The 27051-nt window shown below is 37.3% G+C and overlaps 1 protein-coding gene across 2 annotated transcripts in view; it reads left to right on the top strand.

Moving 5' to 3' along the window:
* Positions 1-27051, top strand: part of LOC127423600 (dedicator of cytokinesis protein 1-like) — a 361421-nt gene that overhangs the window by 322917 nt on the left and 11453 nt on the right. For both annotated transcript variants that reach the window (XM_051668049.1, XM_051668050.1), the window contains exons 47-49: positions 13215-13352; positions 19969-20114; positions 25974-26172. In XM_051668049.1, coding sequence (XP_051524009.1) covers positions 13215-13352; positions 19969-20114; positions 25974-26172 — 483 coding nt within the window. The remainder of the gene's footprint in view (positions 1-13214; positions 13353-19968; positions 20115-25973; positions 26173-27051) is intronic.

Below are 27051 nucleotides of genomic sequence, written 5' to 3'. Positions count from 1 at the left end.
ATAGTTATAAAAATAAATATGTATAAATGAAAATCCTGAATGTAAACATATAAATTCTGAATATACATTCAATTAAAATAATAAATCCTGAATATATAGGTATCAATCTAAATATATTAGGGGTGTAACAGTTTAAAATGGTTCAAGATTTTAGAAACATGGGTTCGGTACTTGCAATGAACAAATAAATCTGAATATCTAAATATAAATGAGTCTGATGAGCAGGGTGAAGCAGCACATGTCTAGCTCTACCAACAGACTTTATCATCAAATCTTAAGTCCTTTATCTCTCTTTACTCAGTCTAAACAGTGATGATCGTTACAGAGCAGAGCAACTAATCCCTTCCTCATCCGTCATGGTCATGAGAGAGATAATGTAGAGAACTGCTAACGATGATCTTTACGCTGATGAGCTTTAATTTATAGCTGCTTGTTTAGTGGAGAATATATTCTATGCTGAAGATGATAAATATGTTTTTATCTCTCTGAAACCACCATCTGCAGTGTAATATACTGCATAATAACACACGCCACTCTCTGACAGCTCTTTGTCGGAACATTTCTGTAAATTCTGCTGGGAAAGTCTGGAATAACTGGAAAAATTATGGAAATTCACTGACCAAAAGATGTTGGAACACTGTATTTACCTGGGAACAGCTTTGTTGTTGTCCTGCTTTGACTTTGGCTTGTCCTCTGTCCCGTTTGTGATGAATAATCATCAATCTGACCAGCTGTCACTTCGCTCAGCCAGTTTGCCTGATCCAGGCACATGTCGTATATGGTTACTCTCAGTAAGTAAATGGTTTTGGAGCTGAATGGTTATTAAAGGACTTGTCGGCTTCAGGGACGTGGTAAGAAATGTAATGATGCAGAGCAGATGCTTTGTTTGTTTAGCCGTGACCGGTTTGTAGATGTAATTTTAGTGAAATGAAAAGATCCGTTTGAAGAGTGTTTTTGCTCGAGCCTTCTGTGAAGATGTTATCAATTTTTATTTGTGTTGATCAGAACAGATGTGTGTGGCATTGAACTCTACAGGAAATGTATCCCTGTGAGTCTGCAAAATGGAAAACAAACCATTTCAAACACCTCTCTACGAGCGGAAAATCTGTTGTAGTTTAAGCAGCATCTGTTAAAATGGCATATGTGTTGCAATTAGTGTTTTTACTACATAAACAGAAATCTGTGGCTTTCTGCATGTCATTAATGTGCATGAAGATTAGGCTGGCCATGATTGTTTGAGATAACAGTATTTAGAATCCGAAGGAGCAAAAATGGCATGAATGTTGCAACCCTAATGGAAATATTATTTCTGGGTTATTCCATGTCAAATCAAAACAATTTCAGATACTTTTATTTATTTACTTTTGTTAATTCAACAGGGTCTTACATATGACAGTACCAAAAGTAAAGTTTGTTCTGAACCATAATCTTTAAGGATATTAAGATTTCTTCAATACTTCTGAAATTATAGGCACTCCAACCTCCACTCCAAAAAGAAACACAACAAAAATAGTTTTCCCATTTTTGGACTCACATTGTATTCACATTGGCATACAAGGTACCTGTAGCACAACTGGTAGAGCATGGCACTCGCAACGGCAAGATCATGGGTTCGATTTCCAGGGAACACACAAAAAAATGCACTGTAAGTCGCTTTGGATAAAAGCGTCTGCCAAATGCATAAATATAAATGTAATTCAACAAGAAGTGTTGAAGTCAACAGATTTTAGTAACAGACCTACATATCGCCATGTAAAAAAATTAAATGATGCTGCCACTTTTCTAAGGTTACTTTTTTTTTTTTTTACCTTTAGTTTTGCTCCAATTCAAAGACATTTTGACATAATTGACATAAAATTGACATAATGGATTACTTAGTATATATTGATTTTATTATTTATTAATTTATTTTATTTATTTAACATTTTGACGTTCATCATCGTTGTTTATCAAGTTTATCGTTCACCAGTAAATGTGTATATGCTGTGTATGTGTGTGTATATACTGTATGTGTGTATATATATAAATATACATTATACGGCCACCTGCCTAATATGCATGGACTCTACAAGACTGTCCTGTGGTATCTGGCACCAAGACATTAGCAGCAGATCCTTCAAGTCCTGTAAGTTGCGAGCTGCTGCTGCCATGGATCGGACTTGTTGGTCCAGCACATCCCACAGATGCTCAATTGGATTGAGATTTGGGGAATTTGGTTGTCAGGCCAACACCTTGATCTCTTCATCATGTTCCTCAAACCATTCCCAAACAATGTGTGCAGTGTGGCAGGGCACATTATCCTGCTGAAAGAGGCCACTGCCATCAGGGAATACCATTGCCATGAAGGGGTGTATCTAGTTTGTAACGTTGTTTAGGTTGGTGGCACGTGTCAAATTGTCGTCCACATGAATGGCCGGACTCAGGGTTTCCCAGCAGAACATTGCCCAGAGCAACACTCTCCATCTTTCCACAGTGCATCCTGGTGCCATCACATCCCCAGATAAAGGGCACACACATACACGATCATCCGTGACGTAAAAGACCAGTCGACCTTCTTCCACTTTTCCAAGGTTCAGTTCCGGTGCTTATGTGCCCATTGTAGGCCCTTTCGACGGTGGACAGGATTCATCTTTGGCACTCCGACCGGTTTGCGACTACGCAGCCCCATACGCGGCAGGGTGCGATAAGCTGTGTGTTGTGACACATTCCTCCAGTAACCATCACTACTTTTTTTTTGTGACTTATGCCACAGTAGACCTTCTGTCGGTTCAGACCAGACGGGATAGCCTTCGTTGCCCTCGCGCATCGATGAGCCTTGGGCGCCCAACACCCTGTTGTCGGTTTGTAATTTGTCCCTCCTCGGACCACTGTTGGTAGGTACTCACCTCTGCTGACCGGGAGCACCCCACAAGCCTTGCCATTTCAGAGATTCTCTGACCCAGTCGTCTGGCCATAAGAAAGTCGCTCAGGTTTTTACTCCTTCCCAAATCTCCTGCATTCAACACGTTGACTACAAGAACTAATTGTTCGCTTACCATCTAATCTACCCAGACCTTGATATGTGGCCTTGTTAGGAGATGATCAATGTTATTTGCTTCACCTGTGAGTGGTCATAATGTTTTGGCTCATCAGTATATATGTTTATGTATATACAGAATCAATTGATTTGATTGCTTTTCATACCTTGAGAGAGATCTTTAAAAAAAATGATATATATATATATATATATATATATATGTTTTTGATTTTATTTATTTTATTAAATAAATAAACTAAAATAAATAAATAAAATAAATAAATTTACTAAAAAAAAAAAAACACATTTCTGACATAAAAGGTTTTTTGATGCTGTTGTTGAAAATAGCTGATTTTCATTTTTTCAATCATTGTATGTTATTTGTTTTTTGATAAAGTGTTCTTTTTACTCGTATATTCATGTCAGGAAATTTGCATCAGATGAGTTATGGCAGCTGTCATCCTGTCAGAACATAATAAAAAGATCTCTTCTTTTGTCTTACCTTAGATCATTTTAAAAGACAGCAATCTGCTCGTATGCTGTGCTCCTCCACAAAGAAAACAAGCTTAGATTCACAAATTGAACATTGAAACAGCATGAAGCATGTAATACTGAAATATTTACATAAGAAGCAGCTATGAATTTCTCCGGGGTTTTTTTTTCCAGACTTATATTTTAAGACCAATATAATCATTTACACAATTAAGTTTAATTGTTATAGATATTGCAGTGTTCTAGTTTCCAAAAACACATTTGTACAAACAGCACTTGAACATAAATCAATCTGTTTTAGCTTTAATAATTGAAGATGAGATATTTAAGATGTTTCTTTCGCTGTGATCTTGAAGTGGGAGGTATGTCCAATATTTTACATCACAATATGAGTGATTGTAAGTAGTGTGTGCCACAATATAGTTGTTTTTGATGGGAATTCAACACTAAAATGTTTTATCTAAGACATAACCTTGCAGTAATGACTATTTTTTTTGCATAATACAGCAACTAGAACACAAAAGGAGATGTTAGACAATGTTGGCAAAGAGGAAAGTCATACGGTTATACAACCACACAGTAGCAGTTCTAGCTTGTATGGCGCCCTGGGCGAAACCTGCTTCAACACGCCCCCAAAGTTGTTGACCGGGCGGGGGGAGCTGCCCCGGGCAACTGCCCATGCCTAAATCCACCACTGCAACCACATGAGGACGAGTAAATGATGACAGAATTTGTATTTTTGGGTGAACTATTTCTTCAAAGTTCTACTTCACCTCGGTTTAACAACCCATGAGGGACCCAAAGCCACTTTTTAGTTAGGATTTTGAGATCAATACGCAGGGTGTATGTACATTTTTCACACCATGCTGTCGATGCTCTATCAAAACACCTGACACTTAAGTCATATAAACAGCACTGGAAAAGGCACAACAATCCCTCTGCAGATCTGAGCATTTAATAAGTTTGCTTTCACTTCCCCCTCTTTGTTTGTTCTCGGAGCACGGCTGACTGCCCAGGACTCTTTTATAATGATCACTAATCTGTGTAAATGTGCCACACTCTCAAAGAGATGTCAGAAGTTTATGTTAGACACATTTATGTCCACTTCATTCATGTAAGCACTGAGCAAAATGCTTCAGAAATTGTAAAAGGCACGTGCTAGAACTTAATTTGTTAGAAGACTAAAGCCCCATTCACACCACCAGCGACATGCAGCGACAAAGAGACATGATCTCATTCATTTTAAATAAGGGCGACTTCCGGAGACATGAGTGATAGTGACTAGATGTGGGCATGGTGAGCGACACAGCAAATTTGAGATAAGTGTAACTTTATGCAAATGACCAAAAAAAAAAAAAAAAAAAACGACAGTGACTATCGTCAGTGTTACAATTGAAAATGTTCGTTGACCAAGTTTTTTTTATTTTTATTTATTTTGTCAATGATAACCAAGACTAGACGAAAATCACACATCAAGACAATAATTAAACGATTTTATTTAAAACATTCTGTTGACGAAAACATAATAACAATGCAAGATATATTTATATTTTTAATTTTATATACATTTTTATAAATGTTTAAATATTTGATTAAAGTTTTTTCTCTTAGTTCTTTAACTAAAATTTTGGTTTAAAACGGACCAAAATTAATTAATTGGGCATTAATTAGCTATGACATGATGAAGTATTGACTGAATTCATAGGGCATTTTTGTCAAAAGACTGAAACTACGGTGGTGCTCATGTCATCGTTCTCCTGTGAGATACTGAAATAAAGTGAAGAAATAAAGTGCAGGCAAGGTGGAGAAATTGAGTAATTTTACCGTTATTTGCACTTTAACTAAAAACACTTTACTACACCGGATGTGAGCGATGCGTTGCACCAGAAGTTTACGAACACCGTGTTCTATTTCTGATGCGTTGCACTTGATTGCCGCTGCAGCTCAGAGCTGATTGTCTGTGCACATCATCTTTAACACATTGGAAATGGAAACACATTTACCAAATATATTCCTATAGAATTGATATATGAATATACAGTGCATCCGGAAAGTATTCACATCGCTTCACTTTTTCCATATTTTGTTACGTTACAGCCTTATTCCAAAATGGATTAAATTCATTATTTTCCTAAAAATTCTACAAACAATATACCATAATGACAATGTGAAAGAAGTTTGTTTGAAATCTTTGCAAATTTATTAAAAATAAAAAAATGAAAAAAATCACATGTACATAAGTATTCACAGCCTTTGCCATGACACTCAAAATTGAGCTCAGGTGCATCCTGTTTCCACTGATCATCCTTGAGATGTTTCTACAGCTTGACTGGAGTCCACCTGTGGTAAATTCAGTTGACTGGACATGATTTGGAAAGGCACACACCTGTCTATATAAGGTCCCACAGTTAACAGTGCATGTCAGAGCACAAACCAAGCCATGAAGTCCAAGGAATTGTCTGTAGACCTCTGAGACAGGATTGTATCGAGGCACAGATCTGGGGAAGGGTACAGAAAAATGTCTGCAGCATTGAAGGTCCCAGTGAGCATTGTGGCCTCCATCATCCGTAAATGGAAGAAGTTTGGAACCACTAGGACTCTTCCTAGAGCTGGCCGCCTGGCCAAACTGAGCAATCGGGGGAGAAGGGCCTTAGTCAGGGAGGTGACCGAGAACCCGATGGTCACTCTGACAAAGCTCCAGCATTTCTCTGTGGAGAGAGGAGAACCTTCCAGAAGAACAAGCCTCTCTGCAGCACTCCACCAATTAGGCCTGTATGGTAGAGTGGCCAGACGGAAGCCACTCCTCAGTAAAAGGCACATGACAGCCCGCCTGGAGTTTGCCAAAAGGCACCTGAAGGTCTCTCAGACCATGAGAAACAAAGATTGAACACTTTGGCCTGAATGGCAAGCGTCATGTCTGGAGGAAACCAGGCACGGCTCATCACCTGGCCAATACCATCCCTACAGTGAAGCATGGTGGTGGCAGCATCATGCTGTGGGGATGTTTTTCAGTGGCAGGAACTGGGAGACTAGTCAGGATCAATGGAAAGATGAATGCAGCAATGTACAGAGATATCCTTGATGAAAACCTGCTTCAGAGCGCTCTGGACCTCAGACTGGGGCGAAGGTTCATCTTCCAACAGGACAACGACCCAAAGCACACAGCCAAGATAACAAAGGAGTGGCTCCGGGACAACTCTGTGAATGTCCTTGAGTGGCCCAGCCAGAGCCCAGACTTGAACCCGATTGAACATCTCTGGACAGATCTGAAAATGGCTGCGCACTGACGCTCCCCATCCAACCTGATGGAGCTTGAGAGGTCCTGCAAAGAAGAATGGGAGAAACTGCCCAAAAATAGGTGTGCCAAGCTTGTAGGATCATACTCAAAAAGACTTGAGGCTGTAACTGGTGCCAAAGGTGCTTCAACAAAGTATTGAGCAATGGCTGTGAATACTTATGTACATGTGATTTATTTTTCTTTTTTTTTTTTTTATACATTTGCAAAGATTTCAAACAAACTTATTTCACATTGTCATTATGGTGTATTATTTGTAGAATTTTGAGGAAAATAATGAATTTAATCCATTTTGGAATAAGGCTGTAACATAACAAAATGTGGAAAAAGTGAAGCACTGTGAATACTTTCCGGATGCACTGTAGATGCATATCACATAACGTGACTTTGCCTCAGGCAAACATGAAGTTTGTCAGTGCACATTTTGCTTGTGTGCTTGCAAGTAATTTATTTAAGGCAGAGGCTATTTGCACTAAGTGTAAATATCGCTAGATGCTATTTACTCTTCTTCTTTGCACTTAGTCCAAATAGTGGCAGATTTACATCCCTAATTAAATACAAACATACAGTGTAAAGGCATCACTGCAGTGTGTTTGTGTTTATTTATAGTCCCACAGAAACCTTACACCTGACCAAATCACTGCGAGAAAATCAACCTTTATATTTATATTAATTTCTTATTAAAAGTAGTATTAAAGGAAATATTAAGAGTGGAAACAGGAAAAAGGATGGGAAAAATAGTCGTGAATATGCAAATAGCCGCACTTTGTGGCAGGTGCTATTTAAACCTAGTGCAAATTGTTACTCCGTTTATTTAATAAAATTAATTCAAATTATTATTGTTTTAATATTATTATTAAACTGTGGCTCTTTTATAAAATAATTTAATAAAAGAGCCTCAATGGGTATCAACTTCCATTTTAATTTCTATTTAGCGCCAATTTGACTATTTTATATATGACTATTTTGCTCTCTTGAATACATGGGATGGAAACGCTGTTTTATTCTCAGATTATTTTTACGATATTAAAATTTTTGCATACATTTTTATTTTGGATGAAAACATACTGTAGCTTGTGAAAGTGAAAGTTTGGGAAACAGGTTTAATTCAGATTCTTAGAACGTTTACATTTATGTATAGTATTTGCCAGGCACTTTTTTGTTCAAACCAACTTCACTACATTTAAGGCATACATTCAAGGAACATTCTTCTATCAATTTGTACACTGCCTGGCCCAAAAAAAAAAAAAAGTTGCATACCCTTAATATTTCATTGGACCACCTTAAGCTTTGATTATGGCATGCATTCTTCGTGGCATTGTTTTGACAACATTATGCAACGTCACAACATTTATTTCCATCCAGGGATGCATTCATTTTTAACTGAGATCTTGTATTGATGACGGGAGAGTCTAACCACTCCGTAAAGTCTTCTCCAGCACATCCCAAAGACTTTCAATGGGGTTAAGGTCAGGACTCTGTTGGGTGCCAATTCATGTGTGAAAATGATTCCTCATGCTCCCTGAACCACTCTTTCGCAATTTGAGCCCGATGAATCTTGGCATTGACATCCTGGAATATATCAGTGCTGTCAAGGAAGTAAAAATCCATTGATGGGATAATCTGGTCATTCATTACATTCAAGTAGTCAGCTGACTTCATTTTATTGCCATATAACGTTGCTGAGCCTAGACCTGACCAGCTGAAGCAACCCCAGATCATAACACTGCCTCCAGAGGCTTGTACAGTGGGCACTATACATGATGGATGCATCGCTTCATGCGCTTCCCTTCTTACCCTGACACGCCCATCGCTTTGGAATAGGGTAAATCTGGACTAATCAGACCACATGACCATTCTCCATTGCTCCACAGTCCAATCTTTATTCTCCCTAGCAAATTGAAGTAGTTTTTTTCTGATTAGCCTGACTAACAAGTGGCTTTCTTGTGGCCTCACAACTGTTTAGTCCCAATCCTGTAAGTTCTCGTCACATTGTGCGTGTGGAAATGCTCTTTCACATAGCCGTGAGTTCTACTGTCAGTTGTTTACGATGTGACTTCAAGCATTTTAGTGATCTCCGATCACGATCGTTCAAGAATTTTTTTTTCCGACCACATTTCTTCCATGAAGCTGAGGGTTCACCACTATCCTTCCAGGTTTTAATCATTCATTTGTAACATCTTTTCCGTGACCATGGAATGTGTCTTCTGACATGGTTGTTTAAGAAATGAGAAGCTACACACTGCATCAGTTAGGGTTAAAAGAATTGTTGCCAGCTGGAAAATATTAATCACTGCAATAATGATCCAATCAAAGGCTCTTAAGTATCTGCTTATTTAAATCCAAACGGCAACTTTTTTATTTTTATTTTATATTTTGGCCAGGCAGTGTTATGTTCATTGGGACTTAATCCCATGACCTCTGCATTATTAGTGCCATGCTGTACCAGCTGTGCTGCAGGAACATTAAAACAAAGGAAAGATATGATTTGCATCACTTTTGGGTGTTAAATTACTTATTTTTCCTCCATATGTGCTAATGTGGCTTACTTTTTAAAGACATTTTATTTGAAATATCTTTAGTGTGTTTCAGCAATCACCTTTCAAACCTTTTGTTGCTATGCTGCCTACACAGAACACTGTCACTGTGTTCATTTTAAAAAGTTCTGGGTTTCCCTGGAGACACTAGCTGTGCTCGCTCTCTCTTTCTCTCTCTATCTCCTTCAGAAATTCCCTATGGTGCTAACAACTCTTATTAAAGTGGGAATCCTCTCTCCCTCTCTCTCCTTTAGTGCCAGGACTCTACAGAGTTGCACTACAGAATGCTGATCTCACATTCTGTATGAATTCACCTGTGCACCATTTCTGTACTAATTTCTGTATAATTAAGCAATAAGGTATAAGAGCCTATTTTACATTTTAAATATATTTACATCTGAAGGATGTTGTTTGGACATGATAATGAGTAAGTTTACATGCACACCAATATGCTGAAAATAGCACAGGAGAAGCGTGTTTACATGAGATTTGGCTCAGGTGGTAGAGCGGGTTGGCCACTAATCGCAGAGTTGGTAGTTCAATTCCTGGCCCACATGACTCCACATGCCGAAGTGTCCTTGGGTAAGACACTGAACCCCAAGTTGCTCCAATGGCAGGCTAGCACCTTGCAAGGCGAAATCCGAGAAAACAGGCTAAAATATATGTGTGCTGATCTGTTTGTGTTTAAACTGTTTATGATCTTATCCTTATTAAAAAAATTAAATAAAAAAATGTTTGTCACCACACAGTTTGTCAGCTTATTAAGCATTATAAGTGTAAGATTGTTCATGGTTCATGTAAACGCACTCAATGCGACTATGTTCACAAATAAATTGTATTGACCATTCAGCATCCAAGACCAAAACTATCCATTTATAATTATGCAAATTGTCTTTCTAAGGGTTGAAGCTTTATTTCGCTTTATCTAGTTACGCAAATTAAATTTTCAGTCTGTCACGATGGAGCAACAGTTTGAAGCAAATTTCGCTGATCAACTTCAAACCTCCATGTAAAACAAAGTGGTTTAACCTCGTGCAACCCCACGTACACATGCGTGGATGATGTATTTTGGCTTCGCTATACGCAATGCATAATTTAAGTTGATTTAAACTGACTGATCTCAGTTCAGGAGACTCTGAGCTATCAGTAAACGGTTAAACTTTCTACGTGTGGAGTCATGTGACAAAACAACATTGCGCTGACCACAGCAGAGTTTGTCTTAGGAAGAAACGCCAACAAAACTACATCTGTTAAGAAACCTAATTGAGTTTTTACATTGAAACCTGTTTGAGTCAAAAGAGAAGAGTCTCTAGTGTCATCCGATTTGCCATTTTTAAAACTTGAGTGATTTATTACAAAACGCACTGCTGCTAAACACAGTGTACACTTATGTGTACGTTTTTTTTCTCCTTAGAATTCCTTAATTTACTGTGCATTATCACATTAAGAATCAATGTGTTCATACAAAAGCTGACAAATTTTGCTTTCAGAGGTTTTATATGGAGTTAGGATGAAAATATGGTGCATTTCAAACTGTTCTGAGACCAGTGCAGACAGACAGCACAATGGAGGTTAAGTCATTCACTAAATAGGGAGCAAGGGAGCATCCTATAGCTCTCTATGCATTCTCTAAGTGCATTCACTCCTAAATCCGGTCAAAAGTTCGGTTTCAGGGGTGCAGTTTGGACCGCTCAACATGTTTAGCAGACTTTCTGTGGCTTGGTATTAATTAAAATTCCACAACTTGGTCCCGCTGTCCACATATGTGGACATCAATTTAAAAAAAAATTTGGTCTAGATTTGTTTTGTTTTTTTAGGTGCTATTAGTTAAATGAAAATGGGAAATAGAAAATGCACACAGCAGTCATGCTCGGGTCTCAGAAGGTTAAGCCTCTTTTTTATTATTATTATCATGGCAAAAACTTTTTTGACAAACATATATGTTGTTTCTATTAAAGGAATCACTTTACAAAGTCACTCATTGACACTATCCAGTGAATGCGACCATTAGAAGATATGTTCATACAATATGTGATAAGTGTACTTTTTGCAACACATCAGTTGAAGACATGGAACAACATTTTTCACGTTTTTCAAATTAATTTAATTGCCTGTTTATCATTTTATCTTTTATTAGTTTTATTATAATTAGTTTTTAAATTATTATTATTTCATATTTACTACTATAATGCTGCTAAATTACGTATACACTCACCGGCCACTGTATTTGGTACAACTGTACATCTACTTATTCATGCGATTATCTAATCTGCCAATCATTGTGGGAGAAGTGTAATGTATAAAATCATGCAGATATGGGTCAGGAGCTTCAGTTAATGTTCACATCAACCATCAGAATGGGGAAAAATGTGATCTCAGTGATTTGGACTGTGGCATGATTGTTGGTGCCAGATGGGCTGGTTTGAGTATTTCTGTAATAGCTGATCTCCTGGGATTTTCACACACAACAGTCTCTAGAGTGTCAAGACAATTGTGCGAAAAACAAAAAATAACCAGCAAGTGGCGGTTCTGAGGGTGAAAAAAGCTTGTTAATGACAGAGGTCAAAGATAAACTTTTTTCCCAATTCTGATGGTTGATGTGAACATTAACTGATGCTCCTGACCCGTATCTGAATGATTTTATACATTACACTGCTGCCACACGATTGGCTGATTAGATAATCACATGAAAGTGGCCGGTGAGTGTATGCTATTTGTATTTTCACCATATTGTATCAATTACACCATTACACCAAAAAAGAAAAAAAAAGGGTTAGCTATAGTTAGTTAAACTGATGAAAAAACGTAGACATGTTTATTAGTAGCTACCGTAATACCTTTTTGTCTTTACACACTTGCGTAGAGATTGTTTTGGGCCTTTCAGAGGTACAGCTAATTATGTTTTAATCTTAAGATATTTTGAAGAGAAACTTGAGGCTGTTAGCTCTTGTTGCTGACCATGTTATTTATTTGAACATTTCAACTGCGCTACTTTTCATTGCACTGTGTTGCATCACTTGAGCATGCTCCTCATTGGACTTCATTTGGTTTAGAAATATCTCTGCTTTACATCTTTATTATTTTACCTTCATACCCTCATGACGTTTAGAATCAACAACACCTCTTTACAAGTAGTAAAGCAATTTAGACTGTGTGTGTTTGTGTGTGATCAGCACTACAGCATCCTTTTGAAATATGTTGGTGGTGCATTATACTAAGTGCATTTAGATTAGCAGTCGACTCCTTGAATCGCAATGTTAAGAGAAAACGCAAAGCTTTGTGTGAATAATGCATTTGTGTAAAGGTTTGTGCTAAATCCTGTGTAAAACAGTATGATCCGGCCTTCACTATGTCTTGCAAATAATCTCAGTTGAAGTGTTTTAGGGACTGTTTCCTGCTTTGTTTCTGCAGTCCAGACGTTTTTTGTAGAAGAAAGGAAATTAAAACTCAGTGATGTTTCAGTCTGAGGCGAAACACTGCTGTTGATGTCACAGATCTGAGAGGATGTCTGTAAATCAGACCACAAAAGCTTCTCTGCTTACATCTCACTTTAAGAGCAGATATGCATTGTGTGTCAGGTGTTGTTGTGTTCTTGGAGAGTAAATCAGATTCTTTGTGGCATTGTTTAAAGTTTTATTTCACAGTTATCATGCTTACATGCACATCAGTTGCAGATTAAAGGGATAGTTCATCCAAAAGGAAATGTTATTTCCTAACCCATATGACTGACTTTCTTCTGTGGAAAGCAAAAGGAGACGTTAAGCAGAATGTTAGTCTCAGTCACCATTCGCTTTCATTGCATCTTTGTAAACACGGTTATGCTTTTTCCATTTTCTGATGTGGCTTAATGCTTTTGCATCTGTGTGTTGTTCAGATCCCATACCTGGCAGAAGGAGTTCGTATTCATGGTGAGAAGGTGACAGAGGCTCTTCGGCCGTTTCACGAGCGTTTGGAGGCGTGTTTCAAACAGCTCAAGGAGAAGGTGGAGAAACAATATGGCACCAAAACACTAGTGAGTCTGAACTGACATCTTTCATTCCTCACCTACAAACATCATTCATTCATCACAACCATCATTCATCATTCATTCAACTATGACAATCAAAACAAGCCATAACCAAAGTCTGCCTTCAAACTGCTGGTATCCATCATTCAGTATTACCTTAGGATGGACTCTTCCATTACAATAAGCCACAGTTGCCTTTGGCTTGCAATTTATAAGGATTTATAAGATGCTGTTCTTTCAAAAGCTGCTTTGGAACAATTATTATTGTGAAAAACACTATACAAGTACAAATGAATTAAATAAAGACATGGCAGCTGTAATATTATTATCGGTCAAATGATAATTCCAATGGCAAATGATGTCACTTGCTTTAATAGAGCAATAATAGCAAGAGTCTTGCTAATATTTGTAAAAACTCCTGTTAAAATCATGTGTATAAGTAATGGAGTTCCTCACAGTGACTTTGAATACTTGACATCATATTATCCACATTTAGAATACTTTTTTGGGTCCCACTTTATATTAGGTGTCTTTAACTACTATCTACCAACATTAAAATACATACAGTACAGTGTACTTATTGTGTAACTGCATGTTCTGGAAAATTCTCACAAGACTCACATTTGCTGCTAATGAGGTTTAGGTACGGGTATGTTTAGGGGTAGGATTAAGGTTTAGATTAGGGTTAGGATTAGGGGTAAGGCTAACAGTGTTACTACAGATGTAATTAAATACAGGTACTTTAAATGAAAGCACAATGCTACAACACGTACTGTATGTGCATAATAAGTACATTGCATCATACAATTGTACATAGTAGTTAAAGACACCTAATAAAAAGTGGTCCCTTTTTTGTTTGTAAATGTCTAAGAGCATAAAAATATACAGGTTATTTCTCCATAATTAGAGTGAAGTTTTACATTTGGAAAAATAATGATATAAACAATTTTACTATATATATACAGGTGCATCTCAATAAATTAGAATGTCGTGGAAAAGTTCATTTATTTCAGTAATTCAACTCAAATTGTGAAACTCGTGTATTAAATAAATTCAATGCACACAGACTGAAGTAGTTTAAGTCTTTGGTTCTTTTAATTGTGATGATTTTGGCTCACATTTAACAAAAACCCACCAATTCACTATCTCAACAAATTAGAATATGGTGACATGCCAATCAGCTAATCAACTCAAAACACCTGCAAAGGTTTCCTGAGCCTTCAAAATGGTCTCTCAGTTTGATTCACTAGGCTACACAATCATGGGGAAGACTGCTGATCTGACAGTTGTCCAGAAGACAATCATTGACACCCTTCACAAGGAGGGTAAGCCACAAACATTCATTGCCAAAGAAGCTGGCTGTTCACAGAGTGCTGTATCCAAGCATGTTAACAGAAAGTTGAGTGGAAGGAAAAAGTGTGGAAGAAAAAGATGCACAACCAACCGAGAGAACCGCAGCCTTATGATTGTCAAGCAAAATCGATTCAAGAATTTGGGTGAACTTCATAAGGAATGGACTGAGGCTGGGGTCAAGGCATCAAGAGCCACCACACACAGACATGTCAAGGAATTTGGCTACAGTTGTCATATTCCTCTTGTTAAGCCACTCCTGAACCACAGACAATGTCAGAGGCGTCTTACCTGGGCTAAGGAGAAGAAGAACTGGACTGTTGCCCAGTGGTCCAAAGTCCTCTTTTCAGATGAGAGCAAGTTTTGTATTTCATTTGGAAACCAAGGTCCTAGAGTCTGGAGGAAGGGTGGAGAAGCTCATAGCCCAAGTTGCTTGAAGTCCAGTGTTAAGTTTCCACAGTCTGTGATGATTTGGGGTGCAATGTCATCTGCTGGTGTTGGTCCATTGTGTTTTTTGAAAACCAAAGTCACTGCACCCGTTTACCAAGAAATTTTGGAGCACTTCATGCTTCCTTCTGCTGACCAGCTTTTAAAGATGCTGATTTCATTTTCCAGCAGGATTTGGCACCTGCCCACACTGCCAAAAGCACCAAAAGTTGGTTAAATGACCATGGTGTTGGTGTGCTTGACTGGCCAGCAAACTCACCAGACCTGAACCCCATAGAGAATCTATGGGGTATTGTCAAGAGGAAAATGAGAAACAAGAGACCAAAAAATGCAGATGAGCTGAAGGCCACTGTCAAAGAAACCTGGGCTTCCATACCACCTCAGCAGTGCCACAAACTGATCACCTCCATGCCACGCCGAATTGAGGCAGTAATTAAACAAAAGGAGTCCCTACCAAGTATTGAGTACATATACAGTAAATGAACATACTTTCCAGAAGGCCAACAATTCACTAAAAATGTTTTTTTTATTGGTCTTATGATGTATTCTAATTTGTTGAGATAGTGAATTGGTGGGTTTTTGTTAAATGTGAGCCAAAATCATCACAATTAAAAGAACCAAAGACTTAAACTACTTCAGTCTGTGTGCACTGAGTTTATTTAATACACGAGTTTCACAATTTGAGTTGAATTACTGAAATAAATGAACTTTTCCACGACATTCTAATTTATTGAGATGCACCTGTGTGTGTATATATATATATATATATATATATATATATATATATATATATATGTATATATTCTTCTCACCACAATTGTACAGAGCGGTTATCTGAGTTACCATAGATATTGTCAGTTTGAACCAGTCTGGCCATTCCCTATTGACCTCTCTCATCAACAAGGCATTTCCATCCACAAAACTGCCACTCACTGGATGTTTTTTGTTTTTGGCACCATTCAGAGTAAATTCTAGAGACTGTTGTGTGTGAAAATCCCAGGAGATCAGCAGTTACAGAAATACTCAAACCAGCCCGTCTGGCACCAATAATCATCCAAGCGATTATCTAATCAGCCAGTCGTGTGGCTGCAGTGCATAAAATCATGCAGATATGGGTCAGGAGCTTCAGTTAATGTTCACATCAACCATCAGAATGGGGAGAAAATGTGATCTCGGTGATTTGGAGCATGGCATGATTGTTGGGCATGGTACACGTCAGCAGATGCTTCTTATGAATAGCAAACTCAAAATGTTTGCACTTTCTATAAGTCAAAGTAGCTCTAACCCACAACTCCAATAGTTGACTATTATGCTCTCTCCTATGATAGAGCCGTGGAGGTTGTTATCTCAGTAAATAAAAGAATCTCTGACAGTGCTTCCCTGTCAGTGATAAAAGGATGGAGAAAGGCGCTCTTAGTGCTATTTGATGTACAAAACATGCCCATATGGGACGTGTGATAGAAACCAAGTATTTTTCAGCCTATGTAAGGCATGTTTTAATTACCACAGAAGCACACCAAATCTTAACCATCACCAAAACGTAGAATAAGACATTTTATAGTTTTTTTTGCAGGCGCTGTTCATGGTGAGTTCAAAGCGGCACATGACACTGGCGTTAACCCTGACACGAATCATGAATGCAGCTTGCTGTGACAAAGCGGATAGTCACAGTCTGCCAGCAGATTAATATTGTAGAGGATGAGAGTTTAAGAGATTTAATTCCCGTTGCAATGAATATGCAACCTATGTGGGGACTAGTTCTTTCAATTAGTCAAATTCCCACTTAGACTTTGGGAAACGTTTAATGTTACTTAAATTGGTGATATTTTAGAGCATTTCTATCTTTATACTGTGGAAGGCTTTGTTTTTAAAATGTTAATAAAGCATTATATTGCTGCATAATGTTTTGTTTTATTTCCTAAGATGGAAATAAATGAATTTTGACAAGAAAAGAATTATAAATAGTAAAATTTTAATCACAATTTGAAAAAAAATTCATCAACTGACAGCTCTCAAATTTATACATAAATGCAGGTAATTCCAAAGGGTTCACATACTTTTTCTTGCCACTGTAGATAGATGACCCATGTACAGTTTTAGAACATCATCTTCCTGTTGAGGAATGTCCTGCATATTCAGATCCTGGTGCTGCTTTCAAGGGTCATTTGATATAAATATTGCAAATCCTATGTGAAACAAAACAGAAAAGGATGATTTTCAACATTGTTGCTCTAATGTATATATTATACTTAATAGAAAACAAGAATTTTCTTACTGTTTTTAAGTACAAATCTGATGTACTTGTAGACACATCCTTAACAATGCAAAGCTCTCTCCTCAGTCCACCCACATCATTTATGGAAACTACAGTAAGCTGCAAAAATGCATTAAGAATGCGGGATTGGTATCACCGTATTGACATCACAACAATTTCACCAATTTACATATCGATGCCTAAGGAGTATTCAGCAACTTTGTGATGGGCACTGTTACTCATTTCACATGCTAAGAGGATTGCCAGTCACAACAGAGGTCATTTGCATGTACAACTCTTAAAGGTACAGTAGCAAAAACGTTTTTTTTATTTTTTTTTTATTGTAATGATCAGTGAGAGAGTACAGAGCTTAAGTAAACCTAAACTGCATCTGTTTATTGTGCAACAAAACCTTGACTTGCATTATAAGTAAATAAAAAAAATGTAAAAATAAAAATTATGCAAATGTTAAATATGATCGTTTAAAATTGTGATGCATCCTATTAATTTACCTGTTAAATTGTGCATTTATGGACTGAAGATTGTTTAGCAAAGTAGCGCATGAGGTCGCAAAGTTTCTACACCTGTACAGTATTTTGAGATACACAGACTGAATGTCTCTGTAACCGTGAGAAAGACGCTCGACCCCTGACTCTCCTCCAGAACAGACCGGCGTGCTGAGCCGTATGATAGGAGAATGCTGGGAGTCCTTAGGAGCTAATGATAGGGAGGAACAAACAACTGAATTTGAAAAAATGAGCTAAAGAGAGAGAGAGAGAGATGGTTACTATAGTTGGCGGTTATTGATCATCGTACTCGCCGGTGCTAGAATTAGCAGCCGCTCTGTTTGCCGTAGCGATGGCACCTATAGAGCGTGTGAGAACGTGATGTGTGCTAAACAACTGTTTCAAGGACAGCACAGGGCGCACGTGACAGAGAGAGGAGGCGGCAGATAAGCGTGTGTGTCAGGATTGGATGTTTGGAAAGAGGTTATGTGGAAATAAAGACTATATTAAGGGCAAAGCAGTGGGGAATCAGCAAAACACACTTGCACTATGAGATTGGCCTTTTAGCTGCAGGAATCAACCTTCTGTTCTCCTGGTGTTATCCTTGTATGTCATTTTTTTTTCTCCTAAAGTTTTATCTGTCTGTAGAGTCAGAATATTCCAGGTTAGGCAACATTTGTTGCATAATGTTGATTACCACAAAAATCTATTTTGAAGTGTTCCTTTAATTTTTTTTAAAAAAGGATAAAAATTCTGCGTTACAGTGAGGCACTTACAATGGAAGTGAATAGGGCCAATCCGTAAACATTAAAATACTCACTGTTTCAAAAGTATAACCCCAAGTCGTAAATAATATGCGTGTAAACATGATTTCAGTGTGATAAAATCGTTTATTTACCATTTCTGTGTAAAGTTATATCCAATTTTGCAACTTTGTTGGCATGATGAATTAATGTTGTAAACCCTCTAACCCTGGTAAATGACGATTGAAACAACTTTACAGCTCAGTTTTAGCAGAAGATTTAATGTAAGTGCTTTTATAAAATTATAAGCCTCACATTTCTGCCTTCAAACCCTCCAAAAATTGGCCCCATTCACAAGTGCCTCACTGTAAGCTCGATTTTTGCAGAGGGACGAGACAAGATTATTTTTTTTTTTTTTTTTTTTTTGCTGTAATCAACATTATGCCACAAATGCTGTCAATTAAGCTCAACTCTTTTTGAACCAGGAATATTCGGAATAGTCTGAAATGTTTGCAAGTACGTGAACGCAGATGCTTCTAGCAAGCTCGATTTCACGAGTAGTTGCATTCTAAAATGTGCCGGACCCCAATTCATAACACAATACAAGTACTCAAAACTATTGTAATGGTGGAGCAACAGTTTCAAGAGCATATTGCTAAGCAAGTATGGTAAAGTAAATATAATTATAGCAGCTTAACTGAATAATAACACACAGTTCAATGGCACAGACTTTTAAAGTTAACTCTATCACCCCCTTCAGTACTGAGGTTTGTTCCCACCACGGTAGCACAAGAACTTACGTTATGTTCATCCTGACCACGCAATGGCAATGCATTGGCCAAGCGCTCTAATCTATGTATGCATACCCACTTGAAGTATGTTTCTGGCTTAAAGCTGAAGTGTTTAATCTCTACACCACTAGAGTCACCAATTGGAATTGTGAAAATAATGATCACTTACTTACAGTATAGTTAACTCTGCCCATTAGGGCTAGGAGAGGAGAAAGTTGCACATAAAAAAAAAATTGCACACTTTAGCTTGTGGGGCATTGGTATTTATTTCACAAAAGGAAGATAGCCCATCATAACTGGTTATTTACTTGAAGAAGTCAAAAATGTACAGTAGCAGAGAGGAGGAGGAAAATGTTCTTGTAAAATTGAATTATGACTGTTTTGGTGCAAGTAACTTTGTTTGACTGTGTGAACTTCATGGTAAAAAATGCTACAAAAGTATAAAACATTGCTGCTGCTTCTTCAAAACAAAAATAGTAGAAAAATTGTAATGTCCACACTCATGTCAAATATGAACTGTTTATGTTTCAGCCTCCAATGTCGGATGAACGCCGGGGCAGTCGACCACGTTCGATGGTTCGGTCGTTTACCATGCCATCGTCTCAGAGGCCGCTGTCCATTGCGTCTGTGACGTCCATATCATCAGATAACTCTCCCTCCAGACCGGGATCAGATGGGTACACACACACACACACACACACACATACTATCCAGACTAGTGGTAGACTAACATATTGAGACTGATTCATCTACCGATATTACACTATTTTGAGATTATTGGAGTTGACCAATTACAGTGTACACTTGATTTGTTCCCTCAACCTTGTGTCACTTCCAAAATCTTCCGACAGCCTTGCCAGCAATAAGAGTTTTACTTAACATCTCATTTGCCATCTTTAAACTATATTATGTATCAGTGGTCAGCTGTGTTTTTAATGACCAGTGTTGATACCAATATCTAGACAGCGGAGTAGCTGTTATGAAGGCGATATAAAACAATAGAATTACAGCAACACAGATATAATCAAAATTGCTGGATTAATATGAATACTTATTTTACACAACATATACTAAACATTTACTTAAAAATAACAAAATGTTCCAACATAGTCTCAGGACAATGTATAATTTGTATGAGATGGTGAAATCGTAAGATATCGTACGACTTTCATTCTCAATAAAAGACCAACCAATCAACAATCAGAACTGAAAATCGATACAAAACAGGCATTCAATTTAATCTGGCCTCCTATCCAACACTTTATTTTAAGAAAGGAAATGTCTGTGAACAAGTTTGGTTACTCATTCAATATTTATTTACGCAATACAAATTATGATGTAGGTCAATAACCTGTAATACGATTCCCTCGTCTCGTTCCAAATCCCAATGTTTCCTTTATTCCATGGTACACAAAAGTTATTTTCCTATGACTCCTTTATCAGCACTCTTGCAATTCCTCATGTCCAAGCAGATTTGAGGACCGGAATTAACTGTTGTGTGTGTATATATATATATATATATTAGTCCATCAGCCACCCTGCTCTCTAGATTTCTTCATCCATTTAAAAACCGATGTTGGTTGACCACTAATCCAGATTTCTATTAAATATGCTGAATTCTTGAAAGTGATTTATTATGTTATTATTGCTGTTGGAGTAATAGCACAGAACATTTCCAAGTGAAAGTGATTTTTTTTTTTTATTCATAATGCTGCACTTTATCATTTCCATCTCGTCTCTCTGTGGGCGGTCTGTACTCATCCACACGCTTACAGTCATAATGCACCTGAATGTGGTAAAGTACACTTCACATTCCAACACCTGCTGTGTGTCTCTAAAAGCATCATGCCACCACACTTAAAATGAAAAAATAATAGTGAAGCCTTTAAAAAGTTCACAGAGAATCAGCTGTTGTAAAATGCCAGTAAGACCACATCAACACCAATCTGTTTTCAATTTCCAAATGTCATATTTTTCCAAAGTATGGTGTCATAGGATGTGATTTCAAAAGTCTCAAAAGTTTTGTTGGAGGAAAACACCATTCTAGTGTGGATATGAGGCGTAAACGTAGTGGAATCAATGCGTTTTCAAATGAAAACCTATTAGTTTGGATGGAGCCTAAATGTGCCAGTGACTGCATGTTCTATATTATATGCCATGCATGTACCAAGTTGCAACGATGCTTGGCAACTGTAAAACAGAGTTCCCATGGTCATGGAAATCTATCAGAATTTTAAAATTGTGTTTTCCAGGCCTGGAAAATTCATGGAAATTACAGCCTGATCTCATGAAAATTATGCAACTTTTGCAACATTTTAGCAAAATATTACATGGTTACTTGCACATATCACAGCAGTTCTGAGGTGAAATGTCCACTGTGTGGCGCTAAAAGCAAGTAAAATTTTCTCCAAAACAAAATACGATTTTAAGCAAAAACAAAACCTGCCTCCCTACCCTAAACCTTAAACCTAAACCTAACCTATAGTGATGTAAAAAGCAAATGTGAGATGAAAAATGCAATAGCTGAAGCAACCACATCAACATGTGGTGCTTCTATGACACTTTCGTCTCATGTGTTGACTCGCGTGCTCTTTAGGACTCGTACCCCAGTCGTTTACTTTGCAAGTGCAATGCTATATTAGTTTGACCATGCTCGCGCAAGCTGTTAAATGTAGTTGCAAATGTTAAGATCGCCTAACAAGTCATGCGCTATAGTAAAAGTGTTTAGATGTAATAAGAAAGCATTGTGTGTGGAACAGGGTCATTGTTGTAGGGCCTCTTGTGTTCATTTCACCAGGAAACTGCCGTGATATGTACAATGAGCCACATTTAAATCATTTTGCAAAAATGTAGGTATAGTAGCGTGAGAAATTTGTGCGAACCAACTCATACTGTTTCTTCGCATTATACACCTTGTCATGAGACATTTGATAACTATTGAAACATTTATGTCTTTGATCATATTGCTGTTGCTGTCAATTTAAATAAGCAAAAAGCCAATCCAGGCTGTGCATTACAGTGGCTTTAACTGTAATAAAATCATATGTACGCTGTCTTTGTTGCATTCTTCTGTCTCTCTTAATCCTGACACAGTGAGAGGTTCGTTGTAGCCCAGCGTGACGAGCACACATATGCCAGCCTTAATGATTAATTAGCATATGTTTAAAGGGAGCGATGCTATCAGTGATGCTCTCCTCCAGTATTTAATTGTGAAGGGCAGAACTTTACAAGCGTTCTCATTTGATTAGCTAATCCATCTCATTATAGTGCTTTGATTAGCTCGAGCCACCACTGGGCCGCAGAAATTCTGATTACAAGAGCCAGAGATCCTTGCCTGCTTTTTGTTGCATCCCTCTTTACAAAATTGCCCATGAGTCTTTTTATTGGGCAGGTCAGCAGTTTTGGTACACTTTAATGTGGATTTTCACTCTTAAAGGACTGTTTACGTGGATGATGTATGATTTTTTGCAAGCATCACTGCATTTTAAAGAAATTGGTTGTTTCAGTGAAATCCAATAGTGATGATACAGTAATTTTTTGTTTTGTTTAACGAGTTCAGCTGTATCAGAAAACGCATATAGCAAAACAAAAAGTATTTGGCCATGTAATACACACTTAATGTAAATGTTTGAATGTTAATGCAATTGATTTCAAAATATCAAACCAAGTGATATTTATATTAAAAGAAATATAGTACAAACACATTTTTCAAGCAAAACATTTCACATATAAAAAGATGTTTAAAATGATAAAACAACAAACAGCTGACTTCATGCATCCACCGAAAATCACTTTGATTGCTTTAGTCCTGAGAACTTGGTTTGATATATTGTTGTACAGTGCTGTGAAAAAGTATTTGCCCCAATCCTGATTTCTTCTGTTTTTGTGTATCTTATACTAAATTGTTTTAAAAATTCAAACAAAATCTAACATTAAATAAAGGCAATCTGAGTAAACACAAAATACAGTTTTTAAATGATAATGTTATTTATTGAAGCAAAAAAGTTATCCAATACCAACTGGGCCTGTATTAAAAAGTATTTGCCCCCTTAGTTACAGATCTATGAAACTGCATTCATAATGGGGTTCAGCTGGACTAGACACACCCAGGCCTAGTTACTGCCAGCTCCATTCAATCAAATCAACACCTTAATAGAACTTCTTCAGCAGCATGAAGTTGGCTAAAAGGGCTCTCCCAGTAGCGCATTATGCCAAGATCGAAAGTGGAACTGTTTGGAAGACAGGGGTCCCATTATATCTGGAATAAATCAAACACAGAATTCCACAAAAAGAACATCATACCTACGGTCAAGCATGGTGGTGATAGTTTGATGGTGTGGGGATGCTTTGCTGCTTCAGGGCCAGGGCGACTTGCAATAACTGAGGGAAACATGAATTCTGCTCTCTACCAGTAAATCCTAAAGGAGAACGTCCGGTCATCAGTCCGTGAGTTGAAGCTCAAGCACAACTGGATAATGAAGCAAGACAATGATCTAAAGCATAGGAGTAAGTCCACCTCTGAGTGGCTCAAAAGAAGCAAAATTAAAGTTTTGGTGTGGCCTAGTCAAAGTCCTGACTTGAACCTGATTGAGATGCTGTGGAAGGACCTTAAACGGGTATTTCATGCTCGGAAACCCTCCAATGTGGCTGAACTAAAGCAGTTCTGCAAAGAAGAGGGGGCCAAAATTCTTCCACAGCATTTTGAAAGACTGATCTCCAGTTATTGGAAGCGTTTGCTTGCAGTTGTTGCTGCTAAAGGTGGCACAACCAGCTACTAAGTTTAAGGGGACAGTTAGTTTTTCACATGGGTGATACAGGTGTTGAGTAACTTTTTTGCTTCAATAAAATATATATTTGAAAACTGTATTTTGTGTTTACTCAGGTTGCCTTTGTTTTATGTTATATCTCGTTTGAAGATCTAAAACAATTTAGTATGAAAAATACACAAAAACAGAAGAAATCAGGAAGGGGTCAAATACTGTACAGCACTGTATAATGTAATCACTTTCATACCTTTTAAGTGTGATTTAAGTGTTCAAATAATTTTTGTGGCCACTACAAAGCTTCTGTAGTTCTCAGTTTCTAAAGTTGATCTCAGAAGTATCATAAAAATGTGATGTAGCATTGAACTTTTCAATATGTAGTTCAAGTAAGAATTTCTGATTAAGTGTGAACTATATTTTTAGTTAGCTAATACAGCGAGTTGCCATGACAGCTGAGACTGTATGCCAGAAACATGCTGTTTAGTTTAAAGTTGGAGTTAAATGTCAACTCAGTGTTAATATTTGCTCAAGACTTCATAAGAAGTCTCAGGTATTAAACAGGACAGTCGTCTTATCCAATTAAAGCTTCATTACGTAAATTTGTGCTCTCTAGCGACATCTGTGGTTGAAACTTAAAATTGCAAGCAATTTGTGGAGAAATACATTACTTCAGTTGCGTTTCGGCACTGCTCTTCTAGTGGATGAATCTCCCAATTTGAGCTTACCTTGACATCGCCTGTGTGTGATCATGACTGGAGCCAGAGTCATAACGTGCTATTTTCATGTTGATATTATGTTATACGATTAAACATTTGAAATGGAAATATTATTTGCTTTGATGAAGATAAACAACACTCTTATTTGCATATTTGAATGAATTCTCAAAGCACTTTTAAATAAAGAACAGGGGACTCTCCTCAGCCACCACCAGTAGATCTTAATATGATTATTTAAGTGTTTTAGCTACTATTAATGTTTGAATTGTACTATAATTTTCAATTTAAGAGGTTAAACTCGTGATGTGGCTGATACGAGTTCAATTGAAGACTTTATTATTTTTATACCATATTGTCCAGCCTCAGTTACTACAATAGCAAGTCTATGCAATGCACACAATAACATAAATTTAGGATTCAATAATGAAGGGGAAAAAATGCACTTTAAACGTAAAAATAATATGATTACATTTTAAATTTTAAACATGTCACAGTGACTTCACCGGACAACGCAGATACATCGCGATCGGTTAATGCACGAGTTATGTTTGATTCATAGAAGCATGACAAGCAATATAAGCTTCAACAACCCTACCAGAAAACATATCCAACAACTTCGCCAAACGGATAATAGATAAACAGCGATGCTGCAACGATGCTGTCCTGAACTGTGTGAGTGTGACTGAACTGAGTTAAACAGCGTAGTTAGTTTCTCCTGCCGGAACATGAGACAGCCGGCTCTTCTTTCCTCTGTGTGCGGACATGACGTAATGACGCAAGAACGATCGTCATAAGCCAGCGATTTCACGCCAAATCGAACCCGACAGCTCAAAATACAAATATTTTTATTCATTTTTATAGGCTTAACATAGTGAATTGTGGTAAGGTAAGAACATTGTTTTGAACACTGATTGTTTATGTTCTCAATCAATAATGGCAATTTGTTCATTTTTAACCAAAAAATTAACCCATTATTCAATAATCTCAACCTTTTTTCTCATTGATTCTCTTTCCCTCTTCATTTTATTCCCCTTTCATTTTCTCTTTCATCTCATAGATTTGCCTTGGAGCCTCTCTTACCAAAAAAGCTTCATTGTAAGTCACAGGACAAGCTGGACCGAGACGAACCTGAGAAAGAGAAGAAGGAGAAAAAGAAAGAGAAACGTAACAGTAAACATCAGGAGATCTTTGATAAGGAGCTGAAGGCTGCAGATATTCCCCTACAGTCCAACGAGGCCGTTATACTGTCAGAGACTGTGAGTGCCCTTGTAAACACAGACATCTCCAAATCCGTACACACCCACTGATTAACACTAATTAATGTTCTAACTAGGGATGGGGATTTTCAAGTGATTTTGTAGTCAAGTACTCTAACCCACAAAAAAAAGATTAATAAGTTACTCATAAATTAAAATAACAAGTATGACACGTACATGTCATTTATACTTGAACAGTTTAAAAATAGGGTGACTACTACAACCAACTTTGCTTTTCTCAAGGGGGGGGGAAATGAAATCAACAAATATGTATTAATAAACTTGAAATAAAAAAGTTAAAAACATTTGCACTCACCCGGAGCTTAGAATCATAGAAACCAATTCTGATGAAATTAGAGTAATGCACATACTGTATATAAAAAAACTTAGTCTATGTAAAGGCTAACACATTTTAGCAATTCACATGTTTTTATTCAGAAATATAAGTGGTTAAAGTTGGCTTTTCATAAAATGTACTTTACCCATGTTAAGAGATTTAACGCACATACACACATACTGGTCAAGCTTCAGAGTTTCTCGTACCGCTTTGCAGTTTCTTTATAAAATAAAAGTACATCCTTGTCTGTTATGCCTGACTTCAACAATCACCGAATACCAATAGAGTAGAATTTAAAAAGAAATTGTAAAATATTACAAGTATTGCTAGTGCAGCAATAGGCTTTGCTTTCAAAAGCACTGACGCCATTATATCTTCTCTCATCCAACACCTCAATGACACTCATTCACAGCCCTCCAATGGGCTCAGTTGTAACGCGAGATTTGGTAAGAGATCCAGAGGTAAAGTACAGTATTCAGCGCTGCTCACGGCAGGCAAATGCACAAAGAAAAGTAATTTTTGCAATATTCAAGTAGTGTTTT

The sequence above is a fragment of the Myxocyprinus asiaticus genome, chromosome 32, assembly GCF_019703515.2.
Source record: "Myxocyprinus asiaticus isolate MX2 ecotype Aquarium Trade chromosome 32, UBuf_Myxa_2, whole genome shotgun sequence".
In the NCBI taxonomy this organism is placed as follows: Eukaryota; Metazoa; Chordata; class Actinopteri; order Cypriniformes; family Catostomidae; genus Myxocyprinus; species Myxocyprinus asiaticus.
The sequence above is the reverse complement of the archived record's forward strand: the minus strand, read 5'-3'. Positions and strand labels throughout refer to the sequence as shown.